The sequence below is a fragment of the Anomaloglossus baeobatrachus genome, chromosome 3 (assembly GCF_048569485.1).
Source record: "Anomaloglossus baeobatrachus isolate aAnoBae1 chromosome 3, aAnoBae1.hap1, whole genome shotgun sequence".
Classification (NCBI taxonomy): domain Eukaryota; kingdom Metazoa; phylum Chordata; class Amphibia; order Anura; family Aromobatidae; genus Anomaloglossus; species Anomaloglossus baeobatrachus.
Window position 1 is genome coordinate 59839408 of NC_134355.1, and position 20646 is coordinate 59860053.

At 45.7% G+C, this 20646-nt stretch overlaps 1 protein-coding gene across 1 annotated transcript in view; it reads left to right on the forward strand.

The window, feature by feature from the left end:
* Positions 1–20646, forward strand: part of TTC7A (tetratricopeptide repeat domain 7A) — a 515691-nt gene that overhangs the window by 283352 nt on the left and 211693 nt on the right. Inside the window, exons 13-14 of the mRNA XM_075339201.1 lie at positions 4700–4757; positions 14924–14996. Coding sequence (XP_075195316.1) covers positions 4700–4757; positions 14924–14996 — 131 coding nt within the window. The remainder of the gene's footprint in view (positions 1–4699; positions 4758–14923; positions 14997–20646) is intronic.

The window sequence follows — 20646 nt, forward strand, 5'->3', positions numbered from 1 at the left end:
CCTCTGGGAAATATTCAAATTGTCTCTCCAGTAAAGGAGACAAACTCTAGCACAGCGCCACCTATTGGAAGATGTCTATAAATTAAATGATGTGTAATAATGAGAAATGACACAGAGAATATGTATTGAACCCGTTTTTCGAAATTTATTTAATACTTCGTAGTTCGTACAAAAGCCTTTGTTGGTGACAAAGCTTCCAAACGCCTCCTCTATGGAGAAAATAGTCACACGCATTGCGGAGGTGTGATTTTGGCCCATTCTTCCACAAAAACACTCTTTACATCCTGAAGGTCCCATGGACGCCTTCTATGAACTCTGAGCTTTAGTTCCTTCCATAAATTTTCTATTGGATTCAGGTCAGGTGATTGCTGATTCTGCTTCTGATTCTAGCAGCTTTATTTTATTTCTCTGAAACCATTTTAAGAGTTTCCTTGGCTGTGTGATTGGGATCATTGTCTTTCTGAAATGTCCAACCTCGTTTCATCTTCATCATCCTGGTAGATGGCAGATTTTTATCAAGAATATCTCAGTACATTTGTCTATTCTTCTTTCCTTCAATGGCATGAAGTTTGCCAGTGCTGTATGCTCAAAAACAGCCCCACAACATGATGTTCCCACTTCCAAACTTCACTGTTAGTATGGGGTTGTTGGTGGGATGTGCAGTGCCTTTTGATCTCCAATCATGGTGTGTATTATGGCATCCAAAGAGTTACATTTTGCTCTCATCTGGCCAGACTATATTCTCCCAGTATTTCACAGACTTGTGGAAATGTTGATGAGCAAACTTTAAATGCTCTTGAACATGCTTTTTATTCAGTAATGGAGTCTTAAGTGGTGAGCATGCACACAGGCCATGGAGAGTGAGTGCATTACATATTGTTTTGAAAGAATTGTACCTGCTGATTCCAGGTCTTTCTGTAGCTCTCCACAGAGAGCTCTTGGACAACTCTTCTGATAACTCTTTTCATTCTTCTGTTTGATATGTTGCAGGGAGCACTTGTCAGGGCCAGTTTATGGTGAAATGTTGTTTTCATTTCCAGATCATTACCCACAGTGTTCCCTGGGACCTTCAGTATTTAGAAATGTTATAACAAAAGCCAACAGCATGTTTTGCAATAATAAGCTTGCAAAGGTCTTGAGACAGCTCACTGATTTTACTCATCATGAGATTTTGTTTGGGTGCCACCTTGGTAATGAGACCTCTTTTTATAGGCCGTCAGTTGTATCAGCCGATATAATTTTTTCACTATGTGGCAGGTTTACTTTCTAATTACTGACAGATTTCAGCTGGTGTTATCACTTTCCATGTTTTTTTTCACCTCTCTTTCTGTATGTGTTCAAAACATTTTCCCTGTGTCATTTCTTATTCCTACTCATAATTTATGGACATGGATTTCTTTGTCTGTGTGGATCGGATGGGTTGTTACCGACTTCTTGTGAGAATTTCATGTCAATAGCACCTTTAGAAATATATTTACTTAGAAAATTGAACACCTGCTGTATGTATGTTATATATATATATATATATATATATATAAAAATCAGCTATAAGTCCTCTTACTTGAAAAAGCAGCCAGACTGGCTTGCAAGGTCTCCATAAGGAGAATAGTGTTCCCCCGTGATCCCCACATAGCTTTCTCATGAGCCAGATCAGGCACCCCATACTTTGCACTGACGAGGGGCAAGCACCCTGAAACACAGTGTCTGCAAATTGGGATTCTGATCTGGCATATATATCCTAAGTTATATGTAAAGGGTTGTTAAAAATCCACATTTAACTTTTAGGATCGCTACTTCCAATAGGTGGCGCTGCGCTAGAGTTTGTCTCCATTCCTGGAGCGATAATTTGTGTATATATCACAGATGCAAATCTTACAAAAGAAGAGAGACTATGCCAATTCTTTACCGCAACAACCCAGCTTTGATGGCCCTCTTGCCCCCCAGTTTTTGGGGGCCAGCATTTTCTCGCAGCTGACAATCTATGGTCTCAGTGGTCACATGCTGTGCTACTAGCATTATAGCGCCCAATGCTGAGTGGTCAGAGCCAGTAATATATGGCACGCTACACGTTGGCCACTTGTGAACAAAACCAGGAATAACTATTGAGATATCAGTGAGGGATCACAATTGAAGGGGAGGGATAATTGTTTTATTTTGTTTTATAACATTTGCTGCAGTTTTTTGGGTTTTTTTGGAAGTTTGAGAACTCATTTAAACTTAGTTTTTTTTTTAGATGCCAAAATGAGATGTAAATACAGTGTCACATACTGTAGTATCTTGCTCTTCTGTGTGCCAGCCATTGTGACTTGTGGTTAACTATGTGGCCTCCAAAAAAGTGGTTTACATCTAGAGGTGAAGATTACGGTAATTAGAGATTGACTTTGAGTTTTGTTCGGTCTTCTATTCTGGATGCTGGCCTTCTGGTATCGGTTCCTGTCCCCTTTGGATTTTCCTGCTATAGAGCTGCCCTTACCCCAGTTAAATAATCACATGGAATGGACACTTCCTGTTAGATCTTATTGTTATACTGACATTGTAGTGTGGTTTCCTGCAATTTGGCACCAGTCTGCTGTTGTACTAGCACTTGGTTGACTACTTTATCTTTTTTTTTTTAACAAATGTATTGGGGCCATAATTTTGTAACCTTTACTAATACAGAAAACCGACGCCCATGAGGAACGAGCTCAGATTCCTCAGTTATGCTGTCAGAAGCCAGTGTCTGACTATGCATCACGTATGCAGCAAGTCAGAACAGCCAGAGGGGCAGCAGGTGATAACAGCCAGAGGGGCAACAGGTGATAACAGCCAGAGGGGCAGCAAGTGATAACAGCCAGAGGGGCAACCGGCTGATAACAGCCAGAGGGGCAGCAGGTCATAACAGCCAAAGGGGCAGCAGGTCATAACAGCCAAAGGGGCAGCAGGTCATAACAGCCAGAGGGGCAGCAGGTCATAACAGCCAAAGGGGCAGCAGGTCATAACAATCAAAGGGGCAGCAGGTCATAACAGCCAGAGGGGCAGCAGGTCATAACAGCCAGAGGGGCAGCAGGTCATAACAGCCAGAGGGGCAGCAGGTAATAACAGCCCATGGGGTTGTTCTAAGTACTAAAGACAGGTCATGAAGATGTTGAATAAATTTGAGATTGCAGTAATTGGTAAAAGTTGCATTTTGTACCGAATGTGGAGAAATACTTGTTTTATTGAGTGATTTTAAAGTTTTCTTATTTCTTTTTATTCTTGTTTAATTGATTTATTCAAACAGCAGAAAGTTTTCAAATTTTGATTATAAGGCTATGAGCCCACGGGAGTTTGTACCTGTGGATATATCCGCATGTACATCCGCAGGTTTCCCGCAGCTGCTCACCGGAATCCGCAGCTATTTTTAGCTGTGGTAGTACAGCGAAATAGCTGCGGTAAACCTGCGGTCATTCGTGCAACTTATCTGCGGAAGTCCTGGCCTCTAGCTCCATAGTGGAGGGCCGGGATTTCCGCAGGTAATTCCACAGAAATAATTCCTCAGCATGTTCCGCAGCCGCACATATCCGCAGCATGGACACAGACACTCCCCATGTCCTATAGGATAACATGGGGAGTGTCTGTACATGCTGAAACCTATTATCAAAAAGGGAAACCGTACTCGTGGAACCACTGCTGCGGCTATCTCAAGGCCGCTCCAGCACGTCCTTATGATCAAGAGGATAAAGGGAAAAAAGGACTTTGTGTGCCAACAATATGTATCATCATAATTAATCTCACCCAATACCAATGGTTGCAGATAAAAAAAAATGTTTTTATTAGATATCAGGGATGGGGATCACAGATCAAACTACAGTACAGCAGTTCAGATAAGGTGCAGGGAACGCGGACTGGGGAAAAATTGGCACAAAAGACCAATTTAGACAAAATTAGATAGGTCTAATTACTCTAATCACATCGTAGGGTCTTTTGTGCCAATTTTTCCCCAGTCCTCGTTCCCTGCACCTTATCTGAACTGCTGTACTGTATTTTGATCTGTGATCCCCATCCCTTATATCTAATAAAAACAATTTTTTTTTTTATGCAACTATTGGTATTGGGTGAGATTAATTATGATGATACATATTGTTGGCACACAAAGTCCTTTTTTCCTTTATACTTTCTTCATGCTGAAACCTGTGGATTTATCTGGAAAATGCGCAAATTTTCCGCAGCTAAATCTGCAGGTTTAATCTCCCCTGGGCACATAGCCTAAACCTAATTTGCTATGGTGGCTGTGACCAGACCTGCCTCCAATTGACAAATACTGCAACAATAACATGTCCTTTATTTTTACAATGGACCCCCCCTTTATAACACCCTATGTGCCCCTCCCCATTTTTTATATATATAATATATATATATATATATATATATATATATATATATATAGAGAGAGAGAGCATGTCCTGGAGCATTTTACAATTGCGCAAAGTCATCATTTATGGCCGTAACCGGTTCACATACCGCAAAAAAAGATTTCCCCCTGTGTTTCTGGCATGGGCCTAACATTATAACTCACCGTGAATAAACCTTGTCCACGTGTTTATACTCCGCACTCCTACAAGATAAATACTTAGCCGCTGAATTAGTATCTCCATAACTTTTAATTCTTTTTTGCCTAGTGAGAATTTATTGTGTTTAGCTGACCACCGGAGAAATCTTTCTTTCTTTTTTCTCATTGTAGCTGTTCAGAAAAGCACTCAGGATGATTGGAGTAAGAAAGCTCTGCAGGCGCTGCAAAGGTAAAATAATTATTACATGTTCTTTAATCACGCTCGTTTTGTGGAGCTGAAAGTAAGCATGGCATTAACGTCATAATATTGGACTCCTGAAAATTAAACTACATATAATGAGACCTCTCTGCAGCCGGGGACTTATCGGACTTAACCAAACACGGGAAGAAACTTAATTTAACTTCTTTCATTGAAGTGGAACCAGAGACAAAAAACTGCTAAATGCTTTTCATTATCTCTGGGAGGATAAATCTCTGCTAAATAAGGACCATATTCCAGTCTCTGCCTATACCATGCTGATTATGTTGGCCTAATCAGCACTACCGTAAATTACAACCTATACATTGCCAGGTCAAATATGGTTCATGTGTCATTTTACAGTCATCTCATACAGTATTTTGGTTACTGACTAGTGTTGAGCGGACTGCGCGGTTTGAGCGGCAGATCCGAGTCCGTCCCAGACGCGGGATTCCGGGTGCACGATCCGGATCCTTTCTTTTTTTTTTTTTTCCTCTCTCTCCCTCTCTCTCTTCCTCTCCCTCTCTCTCTCCTCTCCCTCTCTCTCTCCTCTCTCCTCTCTCTCTCTCTCTCTCTCCTTCGTCAACCCGCCGGTGGTCCGCCAGACCCAGATTACAGTCTGCTCAACTCTAGTACTGACCCTATATATGACAATTATGGGAGTTCATAATTACTGCCTGGGGGATCTCATTCAAAGTTGTGTGCCATGCAGAAAATGTCTTTTTTTTTCCTCACAGTGCTCACGGTGATCGGCTCCACATTTATCTCTTATCCCTTTTAACCCCTTCACAACCTAGGACGTAAAGGTACATCCTAAATCATGAAGGGGTGTTCACTGCTGGCTGCTGCGGTGAGCCAGCAGTAATCTCCACACATGTCTGCTGATTTGTACAGCAGACATGTGTGTATCGCAGGGACAGGTGGATCCGCAATCCACCCACGCCTGTTAACCCCTTAAATCGCATTGTCAAAATGTGACAGCGCGATTTAAAACACCGCAGCTGGGAATGCGCATTTCCTTGCCGCCATCGGAGGCCCCATGACACGATCACGGGGAACCAATGATTGTCATGGTAGCACAGAGTCATGTGATGACTTCTTTTACTATCATGACGTAGTTCCTGTAAGAGCCGACAGAGCGCCGGCTGTTATGATTCAGTGACCGAGGAGGATCAAAAGTGGCAAAAATTAGGAAACCTAGAGAATCACCAGAGTGGTTGGAAACTCAGCACACTGCAGACCTCTGACTGACAACACAACTAGAAGTAGACATGGGACGTGCCTACGATGACCTAGTTGCATCGACACAGCCGGAGAGCTAATTATTCCTAAAGAGAGGGGAAAAAAAGGAAACTATATAGGAAAGGACAGAAAAGAGCACTGTCTGCAGCCGCGCAATACCCTAAAAAAACAATACACCTGATAGTGTTAAGGTGAACTCATAACCAGAGATCACTAGTTGCCTACTGCCTGGCCAAATTGATATGGGCCAAGTGCATGCATAAAAGAATCCACACCAGACACAGTCGGATGTGTAATCTCTTCTTGGTCACAGTAGAAAATGGCACCAAAACAGACAGAGAAGAGCATGCGTCCTCTTGATATAGGCTAGGGGCGTACACAAGTTCAGATATGCACATTTAGTGGGACAGTTCATGGGCTAGCGAATGGGGAGATCCGTGTTGCTGTTGATGGGCGGGTCTGACTCCAGTGGATGAAACCATGACGATGGGAGGGACGTCATCTGGTGCATCCATGCTGATGGTTTGGTCTGTGATTCCCAGCTTGACCAGGGGTCTTCCCTTATATGGAGGTCTTCTTTCATCTGGACATTCCTTGCATTCCAAGCAAGGTGTGGATAACAGGAAATAGCGGCCATCTTTATATCTGTGTCATGTATATGATCTGAAACCTGAATTATGTAAGGCAAATCGACATTTCCTACAATCCCTTGTCAAGAGGTTAATTAAGTATTTCATCTTATGGCTCTCCTCAACAATAGGAAAAAAGCTGAGACCACACGGCCTCTCCCCCACTATATCAGTATTCTGGTGTTACTGGAATCCAAGCAAAACACTAATATAGAGGAAGGACTGAAATTAATACCAAGCATGAGAGGGAGCCCCAACCCGGAACCCAGTCCAAATGTGTTCACAACAGCCGGCTGTAACAAGAACGCTGCATTTCTCCTGATAAGAGCAGCAGCAAATGAATGAGCGATCAGACTGCAGATCCTTATAGCCTCCTAGGGGGACTAGTAAAATTTAAAAAAAAAAAAAATTAAAACTAAGTTTTAAAGAATAATAATAATAATAAAAAAAAATCTAAAAAGGGTTAAAAAAAATATACACACATTTGGTATCGGCGTATTCAGAAACGCCCGATCTATCAAAATATAAATTCATCTGGTTGTTAAACGGTGTAGTGGCAAAAAAAATCCAAATGCCAAAATTACGTTTTTTGGTTGTCGCAGACTTTGCACAAAATGCAATAACAGGCGATCAACATGTAGCATCTGCGCAAAAATAGTGCCATAAAAAATGTCAGCTCAAGGTGCAAAAAATAAGCCATCACTGAGCCCCATACCGTGAAAAACGAGAACGCAATTCCTTGCGGAAAATAGCACAAAAAGTGAACCACATTTTGAAATACCCCCAAAACAATTATGTATTCACACTTTTTTTTTTGCAATTTTTCCGCACTTGGAATTTTTTTTGCTATTTTCCAGTATGATATATGTATGGTAAAACTTAGGGTTTAAATTAAAAGTACAACTCGTCCCGCAAAAAACAAACCCTCATGTAGGAAAATTGCCGGAAAAATAAAATAGTTACGGCTTTCGGAAGAAGGGGAGTAAAAAGAAAAAAATGGAAAATCGCTCGTGGGTGAAGGGGTTAAAGAGGATCTGTCACTTACCATAAATACAGTACTGTGCAGAAGTTTCAGGCAGATCAGGAAAAAGTGCCTCAAAGTAAGAATGTTTGTTTTAAAAAAACAAAATAAAAAAATACCATAGTAGTGTTATTAGTTTATTTTTATCAATTAATAAAATACAAAGTGCATGAATAAAAGAGAAACCTAATATTTGGTGTGATCGGCTTTTGCATCCGAAAAGCATGGATTCTTGTCGGTACTTGCACACAGTTTATGAAGACGGAAGGTTGGTCCAAATGTCTTGGAGAACTAACTACAGATCTTAAGCCTGCTTTACACGTTGCAATTTCACATACGATTTCGTATGCGATTTGCAACGCCCCCATCATATGTGTGGCACGTTCAATTTGTTGAACGTGTCGCACATACGAGTAACCCCCGTCACACATACTTACCCGTCCATACGACCTCGATGTGGGCGGCGAACGGCCACTTCCTGGAGTGGGAGGGACGTTCGGCGTCACAGCGACGTCACACGGCAGCCGGCCAATAGAAGCGGAGGGGCAGAGCTGAGCGGGGCGTAAACATCCCGCCCACCTCCTTCCTTCTGCATTGTTGGCCGGGAGCCGCAGGACGCTGGTAAGATCTGTTCATCGTTCCCGGGGTGTCACACACTGCAATGTGTGCTACCCCGGGTACGATGAACAATCTAACGTGCAATTCCAGAGACAGGTACGATGTGTATGCGATGAACGTTTTAACGTTCAATCGCAATCGCACGTACCTGTCATACACTGCAATGTACTTACAATGCCGGATGTGCGTCACTTACGACGTGACCCCGCCGCAGGGTGGATAAAAATCTTGATTTTTTTAAAAAAATCAAAAAAATCAGATTTTTTTGATTTAAATCAGATTTTTTTGATTTAAATCATATTTTTTAATCAAGTTGTACACAAGCAAAACTTTGTCTTTTTGCAAATCTAATTGTTTTACACAAATAAAAATATTAAAACAGTTGATTATGAAACCTAATAATTTTTATTTGCACTATTAAACACTCAGAATTGAACTACAGAGAGTAAGTACTTTTTAACAATAGCCTATCTCTAATGTTTGAAGTAAGCAAACATCTTCAGTGAATACATCAGTCCTTTAAGCCTACTGTTTATTTAGGACTTTTAATAGGAAAACCAGTTGTCCTGCTTTAGCAGTTCCTAAGCGGTTAATTGCCAGACTTACCACTAGTACTAGGCTCCTGGTGCATAAGAAGCTGTGGGGGTTCATTGACATTAGTTGTATCACTATCAACATCTTCATTTCCCTTCTGGTTGCAGTTTTCATAATGTGATTTCAAACGGCAAACAAGTCCTTGGATATCCTTTTGACAGTATTTGCACTTTGCTCTTGAACCTTTCTTTCCAAGATCTGCTGCTGGCATCTCAACAAAATGAACCCAAATAGGGTCTCTCTTACGACCTGCTGCCATGGCTCACACAGATCACTTATGAAGTTTGATTGTTACTACAGCCTGAGCCAAGCACTGCTGATGTTACTACAGCCTGAGCCAAGTACTGCTGACTATCCAACAAGTTTGGGCATGTCAACTGAATGCAGGGAAAAAGAAACTAAACCAAAACTGAAACCAAGCTAGAAGTGTGGAATTAAAGGGGCAGTATGAACAAAATGTGGAGGCTATTAATAGTTTATACAATTAAGACATGCTGCTTTTAAACACCTACCTATTGCCATATAGTAAAACAAAAAAGATTTTTACTTACTTTGGGGTCCCCCCCTCACCCTGGCGTTAGATCGTTGCCCCTAGTTTCGTCCGTGTAACTATGGGCACACATGCACACTGCTCTCACTTCTCATTTTAATCGTGATTTATATTAAAAAAAAACCTTTTGATTTAAATCAGTGATTTAAATCATGATTAAAATCATGATTTAAATCGATCCGATTTAAATAGAAAAAAATCTTTTGATTTAAATCGTGATTTAAATCATGATTTAAATCGGCGTGATTTAAATCAATCCACCCTGCCCCGCCGACACATTGTAAGATACATTGCAGTGTGTAAAGCGGGCTTAAGTTGCGCAATTCACTCTGCCTTTTCATGCAATCCCAGACAGAGTCGATGCTGTTGAGATTGGGGCCCTGTGGGGGCCGGGTCATCACTTCCAGAATTCATTGTTCTTCTTTACGCTAAAGATAATTCTTAATTGACATTGGCTGTATGTTTGGGGTCGTTGTCAGGCTGCAGAATATATTTTTAGCAAAGTACGCGCCTGCCTGATAATTATCCATCACACAATACCATCAGGGAAGCAACTGATTGGCTACAAATGCATTCTGCAGCAGGGGAACGACAAACATACAGCCAATGTCATTAAGGGCTATCTTCAGTGAATAGAAGAACAAGGAGTCCTGGATGTGATGATGTAGCCCAAAAGAGCACTGATCTAAATGTCATTGAGTTAGTCTCATAGTAGACCACTTTTGTAGACAGAAGGATATGTGTAGGCCTATATCCACAGAAGATCTTAGGTTAATTCTCCAAGATGTTTAGAACAACCTCCTATCATGAGCGTGTCCTGATCTGGGGAGACCTCTGGCAAGTCTCGGACTAGAGGGTCACAACGCCGTATTATGTGCAGGTCTGCAGCTTGTGTTTGAGTCAATCTACTTTCTCTTGGTGCTGTAGGGGTTAAGGATGCTTTCCTATCTAGCTATCCTTTGTAGCTTTAATCTCAGAAACCGCTCTTTTTGTGACCATTTCTTTTCACAATAAAAAGTCACATATCTTATCATCTGTTGCTGGTTATAGAATCTCATTCTTATGCTGTCCACTTTGGATGGAGACTGTCTCTGGAAGAAACTGAGGACGTATGACAATTGCAGTTGTGGTGTCTAGCTGCATTGGTTGAGCTTGATTGTTTTCCTTCTTGTGTCTATTTTCCCTCTGTCTGTCTCCCTTTTCTTGTTGTATTATTGCAGTGATGAGACTAGTGCTCTCCCTGGCCTTCTCACTAGTCAAGGTTAGTTCAGGGTAAGCTAAAGCCTAGGCACATGATGGCGATGTGTGAAAGGACGTTAGTATAAGGACGTTGGGAAGCGTAGGGTACAGACTCAGGTGAGTGGCAGGAGGTGTCTCCTCTTCCCATCACCACCAGGGCCTTCCTTCTATACCACCTCCATTGTTACCCATCCGGATTGACACCTCCCTGCTGAATTTTTTCAAAAACAGTGTGCAAGAATACCTAGAAGAACTGGTGCTTTGATCTTGTTTTTATTAATTGATAAAAAATAAACCATTAACATTTATATTTTTGAAAGCGTTCTTACTTTGCTGCATTTTTTTCATACCTGCCTAAAACATTTCCACAGTACCTTATTTATTTTTTACATATCATAAATGCTGCTGTTCTTCTGAACATGAAGATGTCTTTCATTTGTTTCTGCTCCATGACTTTCTTTGTAACTAAATCTGGTCTTGATGGCCAAGTGGGCGTAGTCTAAAGGGTACTTTACATGCTGCGATATCGATATCGCTAGCGAGCGTACCCGCCTGCGTCGGTTGTGCGTCACGAGCAAATCGCTGCCCGTGGCGCACAACATCGCTTACACCCGTCACACGGACTTACCTTCCCTGCGACGTCGCTGTGGCCGGCGAACCGCCTCCTTTCTAAAGGGGTGGTACGTGCGGCGTCACAGTGACGTCACACAGCAGCTGTCCAATGGAAACGGTGGGGCGGAGATGAGCAGGACGAACATCCCACCCACCTCCTTCCTTCCTCATTGCGGGCGGCCGCAGGTGCGAGGTTGTTGCTCGTTCCTGCGGTGTCACACATAGCAATGTCTGCTGCCGCAGGTACGACAAACAACCTCGCTACTGAATAGGCAACGATTTTTGGTAAGTGAGCGACGTCTCACATACCAACGAATTTTGCCTCTTTTGCGATCGTTTCAGGTCGCTCATATGTGTTACACGCTGCGATGTCGCTAACGACGCCGGATGTGCGTCACAAACACCGTGACCCCGACGATATATCGTTAGCGATGTCGCAGCGTGTAAATAGCCCTAAACACCTCTCTTTTGGCACTTAGGAATTCCCCCTTGGATAACAAAACTAGATTTATATACAGCAATGAGAGAGGAGCCATGTCTACGTAAGGAACGGAGAGGCACAGTAAAAAAGGGAGAACAATGTCAGATTCAAGGGAATAGCGGTGGTTACACTAAGTAAAAAATAAATATATATTGTTATTGACTAGTGTTGAGCGGACCCTCTCCCTCTCACTCTCTCTCCCCCTCTCCCTCTCACTCTCTCTCCCCCTCTCCCTCTCACTCTCTCTCCCCCTCTCCCTCTCACTCTCTCTCCCCCTCTCCCTCTCACTCTCTCTCCCCCTCTCCCTCTCACTCTCTCTCCCCCTCTCTCTCCCTCTCTCTCCCTCTCTCTCCCTCTCACTCTCTCTCCCCCTCTCTCTCTCCCTCTCTCTCTCCCTCTCTCTCTCCCTCTCTCTCTCCCTCTCTCCCTCTCTCTCTCCCTCTCTCTCTCCCTCTCTCTCTCCCTCTCTCTCTCCCTCTCTCTCCCTCTCTCTCTCCCTCTCTCTCTCCCTCTCTCTCCCCCTCTCTCTCTCCCTCTCTCTCTCCCTCTCTCTCTCCCTCTCTCTCTCCCTCTCTCTCTCCCTCTCTCTCTCTGCAGTCCGCTCAACTCTATTATTGACGGTTCTGTTTAAAGGCATAATTGATAGATGTTTATTTTGTGTTGTTTGTCCCTTAGGTGTAATTTCTCCGATACAGTTTTTTTTTATAAAAGTAGTTGACTATTAAAATCAGCTCCTAAATAGTTCAATATGAAGTAGCATCACGGCCAACTTTCAGTGCTGTTCCATTGGAAATAAAGTTTTGGCTGAGTTTTTGACCATCACTTGCAAGTTCAGTGTGAACGCCTGCCTATAAAAGGAACGTTTAATGAGAAAATTATTTAACATTTTTCCATCGGAAACAATTTTAATTTTTACACTTTCTACTTACCCTTCTTTGTACAGCCATACCTTTATTTTACTATTGACATAGACATAGTGTGGAATAAAATAAATGGTGAATAAACCTCACAATTCTTTGGATTTCACTATTACTACAATCAATGTGCTATAAAAGTGACCTGTGAACTGATTTTTCCGATCCATATAATAACAGCAAATCCAGACTTGCATAGTTGTTTTATATTTTACTAGTTTTACACAAAGTGAAACCTTTGTTTAAAAAAAAAAAAAAAAATTCGGTTTTTCGCTTGTTTTTTGTGGTGAGCTGCAGTTTTTATCTGTATCATATTTTTTATGGTACAAACAACTTTTTGATTTCCTGTTTTTGCATTTTTGAGAGGTGCAGTGATAAAAAAAACACCTATTCTTTGCACTTTTTATTTTCTTTATGGTGAAGTACCTCTTAGAAAGCCATGACTTATCAGTACTAATATAATTTTGCTGCAGCTTGTGACAGGGAAATATGGCGCACAACGTGACACACAACACAAGGGGTACACCGGGGACACTTTAACAGTGGTGGGCCCTACTGCTAGTGAGAGGGAAGATGGACACCTCCTCCACTTACCTGCAACTATAACCTGCACTCCTAGCCAGTCCCTATACAGTTTCCTCACCTGTTGCCGAGCAGAAACCTGAAGACTTGAGTGACCCTAAAGTAGTTCTGGCTAGTGAGTGGACAGGAAAGGGACACTAGCCACACCGCTGCACTAAAACATCACACAAGGGAAATTAAGACAAACAGGGGAATCAATAAAGGATAAACTCCAACTTCTTGTCTACAGTAAGGCACCAGTACTGCAGCCTACACCACAACAGGCAAAAGAGATGCAACAGCTCCTTCCACCTCCAGGCCAAGTCTCAGACTGAGTATTCAGTATAACCGGTGCCCTCTACAGGGAGTAGAGGGTATATATAGGGATTGGGAGTGGTCCCAAAACTGAAAGCACCTGAAAAGGTACTGAGAAGGCTGCTGGCAAGGAGAAACTGACATTAACCTTCTCCTCCTCAAAGAAAAGGAAGCTACATTTAACTACAGGGGTGAGCATAGTAATGGCTTTCTGGCCCTAAATCTGTCACAAGTCTCAAGTGCAAAGAGACAGCCATGATACAACGTATTACATGTAGCACTATTTCTTGGTTATGCCTTCATGTCTGAGCATAGCTTACATGGAGGACACTCAGTTTGAGGATTTATTGTTTTGTATTATTTAATTCAGTATTTTTAAAGTGTGGTTAAAGGGAATTTGTCAGGTCCAATATGCACCCAGAACCACGAGCAGTTCTGTGTGCATATTGCTAATCCCTGCCTAACTGTCCCTGTATACACTAGGATAGATAAAGAGATCTATAGAAAAAGTATTTCCAAAGATCTTTTATCGTATGCTAATGAGCGAGGGGACTAGTCCCCTGGGCGTTAGTTCACCCGTCAGTCGTCCCCATTACCATGTTAGTACACCCTTGTGGGTGTGCTAACATGCTAATAAATATGCAGCGTCAGAGGATGATCTCACTCACCTCTCCGCTGCCATCGCCGCCCGACGCTGGATTTCGGCTCAGTGCACGTGACCCTGGAGTTTCGGTCATGCGCACTATGAAGCCGTGTGTACACGTCCTAGCTTTAAACTGAAGTAGTACACATGACCGAAAATCCGGGGTCATGTGCACTGAGCCGAAATCCAGCGTCAGACGCGATGGCGGCGGAGAGGTAAGTGAGATCATCCTCTGACGCTGCACATTCATTAGCATGATAGCACACCCACAGGGGTGTACAGACATGCTAATGGAGCCGACTATCCAGGAGAACTAACACCCTTAGGTCTAGTCCCCTCACTCATTAGCATATGATATAAGATCTTTAGAAATAATTTTTCTCAACATCTCTTTCTCTATGCTGGTGTATACAGGGACGGTTAGGCAGGGATTAGTAATATGCGCCCAGAACTGCTCGTGATTCTGGGTGCATATTGGACCTGACAGGTTCCCTTTAACTGATATCAGGACATTATGGAAAGCCTGTAAGTCCTGCTTATGCCTCCTGGATAACATTGGCTGACAGATCTCTCTTGTTTATAACAGGAAATGATGTCAATCATCCTCTGTGGGTGGGGAAAGCAGCACCTACAGGCTTTATCTAGAAGGTCTCAGATATAGAAGGTTAAATGGAACTAATCCAACCTTCACATCTCGTTATATCTTTATACCCATCTTACAAAGTTTTGTTGTTATAGGGCACATGAAATAGACTCCGAGGACCCACGGATTATTCTGTACCTGTCACTTCAGCTGGCCCTGGTAAGACAGGTAAGCGCTTCACATTAACATGAGCCATCAGAAATCTCACACTGTTATCTATCTTTTGCCAGATTTTACAGTAATCCATTATAATGTCCATACCTTGTTAGATTCTTGTGTGACAATGTTGAAGGACAAGATTAAAGTGATCTTGACCTTTCCTTCCACTTATACACCATAGGATGATAACTAGTTGGGAAGAATGATCATGGGTTGGAACACTAAAGAGGTTGTCTGCTACTTTTACATTGATGACCCATCCTAAGGATAGGACATCAATGTCAGATACCCCGCACCCCACTGATCAGCTGTTCTAGGTGTTGGCGGTGGCAGTTCTGGAACTGACAGCGTCCGCGGCTGGGTACTGCACATCCATTCAGATTCAGATTGATAGGAGGTGTATGTGCAGTATCTGACCGCAGACGCTATCAGAATACAGAGCGGCTCCGGGACTGAGCATTTCCGGCCACCTGCTGCCACCGCCGGCACAAACCATAACAGATCTGTGGGGTGCCTTGTGTCAGACCCCGGCCGATCAGACATTGATGACCTATCCCAAGGAAAGGCCATCAATGTTAAAGTAGTGGACAACCCCTTTAAATATTCATTTCAGTGTGTTTATGCAGCCAGTGGGATGTGTAGAAGAGAGAAGGTCATTTTGAGTACACATTGTATATGATCCTATAATGGGCATGATAGAAGGTGAACGATAAACTGGAGTGAGCATATTTTGACCAAAAAAATAGCCTCCATAGTCCCAAACAAGGGTCAAAAATGTGACTCTATGTTCTGTAACACCCCAAAGTTTTTATTATTTTTATGGACTGGCATGGCAGAGTCTTAATTTTATTTTATCCACACCAGGATTAATATTTATGAAGGACATTATTATTCGTCTCTCCACATTCGAAACACAAGTATCCACTGCTCACTGCAAGGGCCTGGATCACACGGAGAACTGTGCAGCCATTATAGCGGCACAGTCCTCTCCGTCTCCTCCCTGCACGGTCCTCTCCGTCTCCTCCCTGCACAGTCCTCTCCGTCTCCTCCCTGCACAGTCCTCTCCGTCTCCTCCCTGCACAGTCCTCTCCGTCTCCTCCCTGCACAGTCCTCTCCGTCTCCTCCCTGCACAGTCCTCTCCGTCTCCTCCCTGCACAGTCCTCTCCGTCTCCTCCCTGCACAGTCCTCTCCGTCTCCTCCCTGCACAGTCCTCTCCGTCTCCTCCCTGCACAGTCCTCTCCGTCTCCTCCCTGCACAGTCCTCTCCGTCTCCTCCCTGCACAGTCCTCTCCCTTTCCTCCCTGCACAGTCCTCTCCCTTTCCTCCCTGCACAGTCCTCTCCGTCTCCTCCCTGCACAGTCCTCTCCGTCTCCTCCCTGCACAGTCCTCTCCGTCTCCTCCCTGCACAGTCCTCTCCGTCTCCTCCCTGCACAGTCCTCTCCGTCTCCTCCCTGCACATTCCTCTCTGTCTCCTCCCTGCACAGTCCTCTCCGTCTCCTCCCTGCACAGTCCTCTCCGTCTCCTCCCTGCACAGTCCTCTCCGTCTCCTCCCTGCACAGTCCTCTCCGTGTCCTCCCTGCACAGTCCTCTCCGTCTCCTCCCTGCACAGTCCTCTCCGTCTTCTCCCTGCACAGTCCTCTCCGTCTCCTCCCTGCACAGTCCTCTCCGTCTCCTCCCTGCACAGTCCTCTCCGTCTCTTCCCTGCACAGTCCTCTCCGTCTCTTCCCTGCACAGTCCTCTCCGTCTCTTCCCTGCACAGTCCTCTCCGTCTCTTCCCTGCACAGTCCTCTCCGTCTCTTCCCTGCACAGTCCTCTCCGTCTCTTCCCTGCACAGTCCTCTCCGTCTTCTCCCTGCACAGTCCTCTCCGTCTCCTCCCTGCACAGTCCTCTCCGTCTCCTCCCTGCACAGTCCTCTCCGTCTCCTCCCTGCACAGTCCTCTCCGTCTCCTCCCTGCACAGTCCTCTCCGTCTCATCCCTGCACAGTCCTCTCCGTCTCCTCCCTGCACAGTCCTCTCCGTCTCTTCCCTGCACAGTCCTCTCCGTCTCCTCCCTGCACAGTCCTCTCCGTCTCCTCCCTGCACAGTCCTCTCCGTCTCCTCCCTGCACAGTCCTCTCCGTCTCCTCTCTGCACAGTCCTCTCCGTCTCCTCCCTGCACAGTCCTCTCCGTCTCTTCCCTGCACAGTCCTCTCCGTCTCTTCCCTGCACAGTCCTCTCCGTCTCCTCCCTGCACAGTCCTCTCCGTCTCCTCCCTGCACAGTCCTCTCCGTCTCCTCCCTGCACAGTCCTCTCCGTCTCCTCCCTGCACAGTCCTCTCCGTCTCCTCCCTGCACAGTCCTCTCCGTCTCCTCCCTGCACAGTCCTCTCCGTCTCCTCCCTGCACAGTCCTCTCCGTCTCCTCCCTGCACAGTCCTCTCCGTCTCCTCCCTGCACAGTCCTCTCCGTCTCCTCCCTGCACAGTCCTCTCCCTTTCCTCCCTGCACAGTCCTCTCCCTTTCCTCCCTGCACAGTCCTCTCCGTCTCCTCCCTGCACAGTCCTCTCCGTCTCCTCCCTGCACAGTCCTCTCCGTCTCCTCCCTGCACAGTCCTCTCCGTCTCCTCCCTGCACAGTCCTCTCCGTCTCCTCCCTGCACAGTCCTCTCTGTCTCCTCCCTGCACAGTCCTCTCCGTCTCCTCCCTGCACAGTCCTCTCCGTCTCCTCCCTGCACAGTCCTCTCCGTCTCCTCCCTGCACAGTCCTCTCCGTGTCCTCCCTGCACAGTCCTCTCCGTCTCCTCCCTGCACAGTCCTCTCCGTCTTCTCCCTGCACAGTCCTCTCCGTCTCCTCCCTGCACAGTCCTCTCCGTCTCCTCCCTGCACAGTCCTCTCCGTCTCTTCCCTGCACAGTCCTCTCCGTCTCTTCCCTGCACAGTCCTCTCCGTCTCTTCCCTGCACAGTCCTCTCCGTCTCTTCCCTGCACAGTCCTCTCCGTCTCTTCCCTGCACAGTCCTCTCCGTCTCTTCCCTGCACAGTCCTCTCCGTCTTCTCCCTGCACAGTCCTCTCCGTCTCCTCCCTGCACAGTCCTCTCCGTCTCCTCCCTGCACAGTCCTCTCCGTCTCCTCCCTGCACAGTCCTCTCCGTCTCCTCCCTGCACAGTCCTCTCCGTCTCATCCCTGCACAGTCCTCTCCGTCTCCTCCCTGCACAGTCCTCTCCGTCTCTTCCCTGCACAGTCCTCTCCGTCTCCTCCCTGCACAGTCCTCTCCGTCTCCTCCCTGCACAGTCCTCTCCGTCTCCTCCCTGCACAGTCCTCTCCGTCTCCTCTCTGCACAGTCCTCTCCGTCTCCTCCCTGCACAGTCCTCTCCGTCTCTTCCCTGCACAGTCCTCTCCGTCTCTTCCCTGCACAGTCCTCTCCGTCTCCTCCCTGCACAGTCCTCTCCGTCTCCTCCCTGCACAGTCCTCTCCGTCTCCTCCCTGCACAGTCCTCTCCGTCTCTTCCCTGCACAGTCCTCTCCGTCTCCTCCCTGCACAGTCCTCTCCGTTTCTTCCCTGCACAGTCCTCTCCGTCTCCTCCCTGCACAGTCCTCTCCGTCTCCTCCCTGCACAGTCCTCTCCGTCTCTTCCCTGCACAGTCCTCTCCGTCTCCTCCCTGCACAGTCCTCTCCGTCTCCTCCCTGCACAGTCCTCTCCGTCTCCTCCCTGCGCACATCGCCATGTCCAGTGGACGAAGAGAACAAGAAGCTGAACCATCAGCCCAGCAGCTCCTTCTTACAGACTGATTGTATTTCTCATAGAGCCGGTCTCCAAAAGTTCACTATCAATTGTGCTTTTTCCCTCCATGATTTTTAGGAGTCTGGAAGTTACATGACGGCCGGTTAGCAGGATTTTCTCTTTCTTACTCGTATCCATCATTAACATAAAGCAAAAGATGTAGATGACTTTGCCTTGAGTGCTCTAACAAATGGGGCCAAGCTCATGGGCAGGAGTGGAGTGACGCCATGTCTGAAAACATAAAAGCTGCTGCTTTTTTTCGATTTCTGGATGACCAGAATAATCTACTGTAGTATTAATTAATTAATTCATTCATTCATTCATTTAATTTATTTGCATTTTTACCTTATACAAAAGTTAAGAATTTTATCATTTTGTTTTTTGTTTACGGCTACATTTGTGGCATTTGTATTTTCACTTATTCTTTTCTGAACATGTTTTCTTCTTTTTTTTCCCCTCTGTTGTCAACCCCCCAAAAATAAAGCTGAGTACAGTATGTAGGATTCCTGGCTAGCAGAAGCGATAATTAGTACTTGGATATTTGCACATGGAGCAGATTGTATTTATGTTACTTTTCACAGTTAACGGAGTACAGCTTCATCTGAATTATTGTTGTGTTTGTAAGGAGGGCATTGTCTGCATATCACTTTATAGATCACAGAACATTTATTGTCCTGCCTTCAGTATGTATAATTAACATTTTTGCCGTCCTAATAAAGGAAACTATATTTTACCCAGTTTCCAAGTTTGGGGAATCCCAGATAAGTTTCCCCATGGCTGCGTGCCCACGATCAGGGGTCACAGCGTTCTGAATGCAGAGTGTTTTCACTGCTTCCAAAACGCTGCATTGTACAGAACAAGCACAGTGGATGGGATTTCAAGAAATCCCGTGCCCACTGTGCTTGTTTTTCCCGCAGCGTAAACTGACCTGCAGTGCGTATTCCCGAGCCGAGAATGTCAATTCTTTGCTGTGAATGTGCAGGCCTTCTCCGCAGGGAGAACACAGTGAGAAACCGCAACTGCCCGAGCCCTGATCATGGGCACAAACAGCTGTGGTGTCCTGTGGAGGAGACTCGCCGCATCACAGGTCAGGACGCTTCACATCCAGGACGCAGCGGGTCCTGATTGTGTGCACATACCCTTAAGGCTGCTTTACACGCTGCGATATCGTTACCGATATCGCTAGCGTGGGTTCCCGCCCCCATCGGTTGTGCGACACGGGCAAATCGTTGCCTGTGGCGCACAACATCGCCCAGACCCGTCACACTACATACCTGCCTAGCGACGTCGCTGTGACCAGTGAACCGCCTCCTTTCTAAGGGGGCGGTCCATGCGGTGTCACAGCGACGTCACTAAGCGGCCGCCCAATAGAAGCGGAGGGGCGGAGATGAGCGGGACGAACATCCCGCCCACCTCCTTTCTTCCGCATTGCCGGCGGGACGCAGGTAAGGAAAGCTTCCTCGTTCCTGCGGTGTCAAATGGAGCGATGTGTGCTGCCGCAGGAGCGACGAACTACATCGTTACTGCAGCAGCAACGATATTCGAGAATAGACCCCCATGTCACCGATGAGCGATTTTACACGTTTTTGCGACGATGCAAAATCGCTCATAGGTGTCACATGCAACGGCATCGCTAATGCGACCGGATGTGCGTCACAAATTCCAGGACTCCAATGAGATTGCTTGAGCGATGTTGCAGCGTGTAAAGCGGCCTTAAAGGGGTTGTTCACCCATTTTTTTTTTTCCCCAATGATTCTCACTTACCATTGTCTGCATCTTCTGCATTGGCTTCTGTTTCCATTTCTGGCACTGAGCGGCGCTATCCTGCACGCTCAGTGCCAGTCACATGACCCCCTGGAGCTGTGGCCGCCAGCATTCTCTGACGTCCCGGCATTTCCGGGCTCTCAAACTG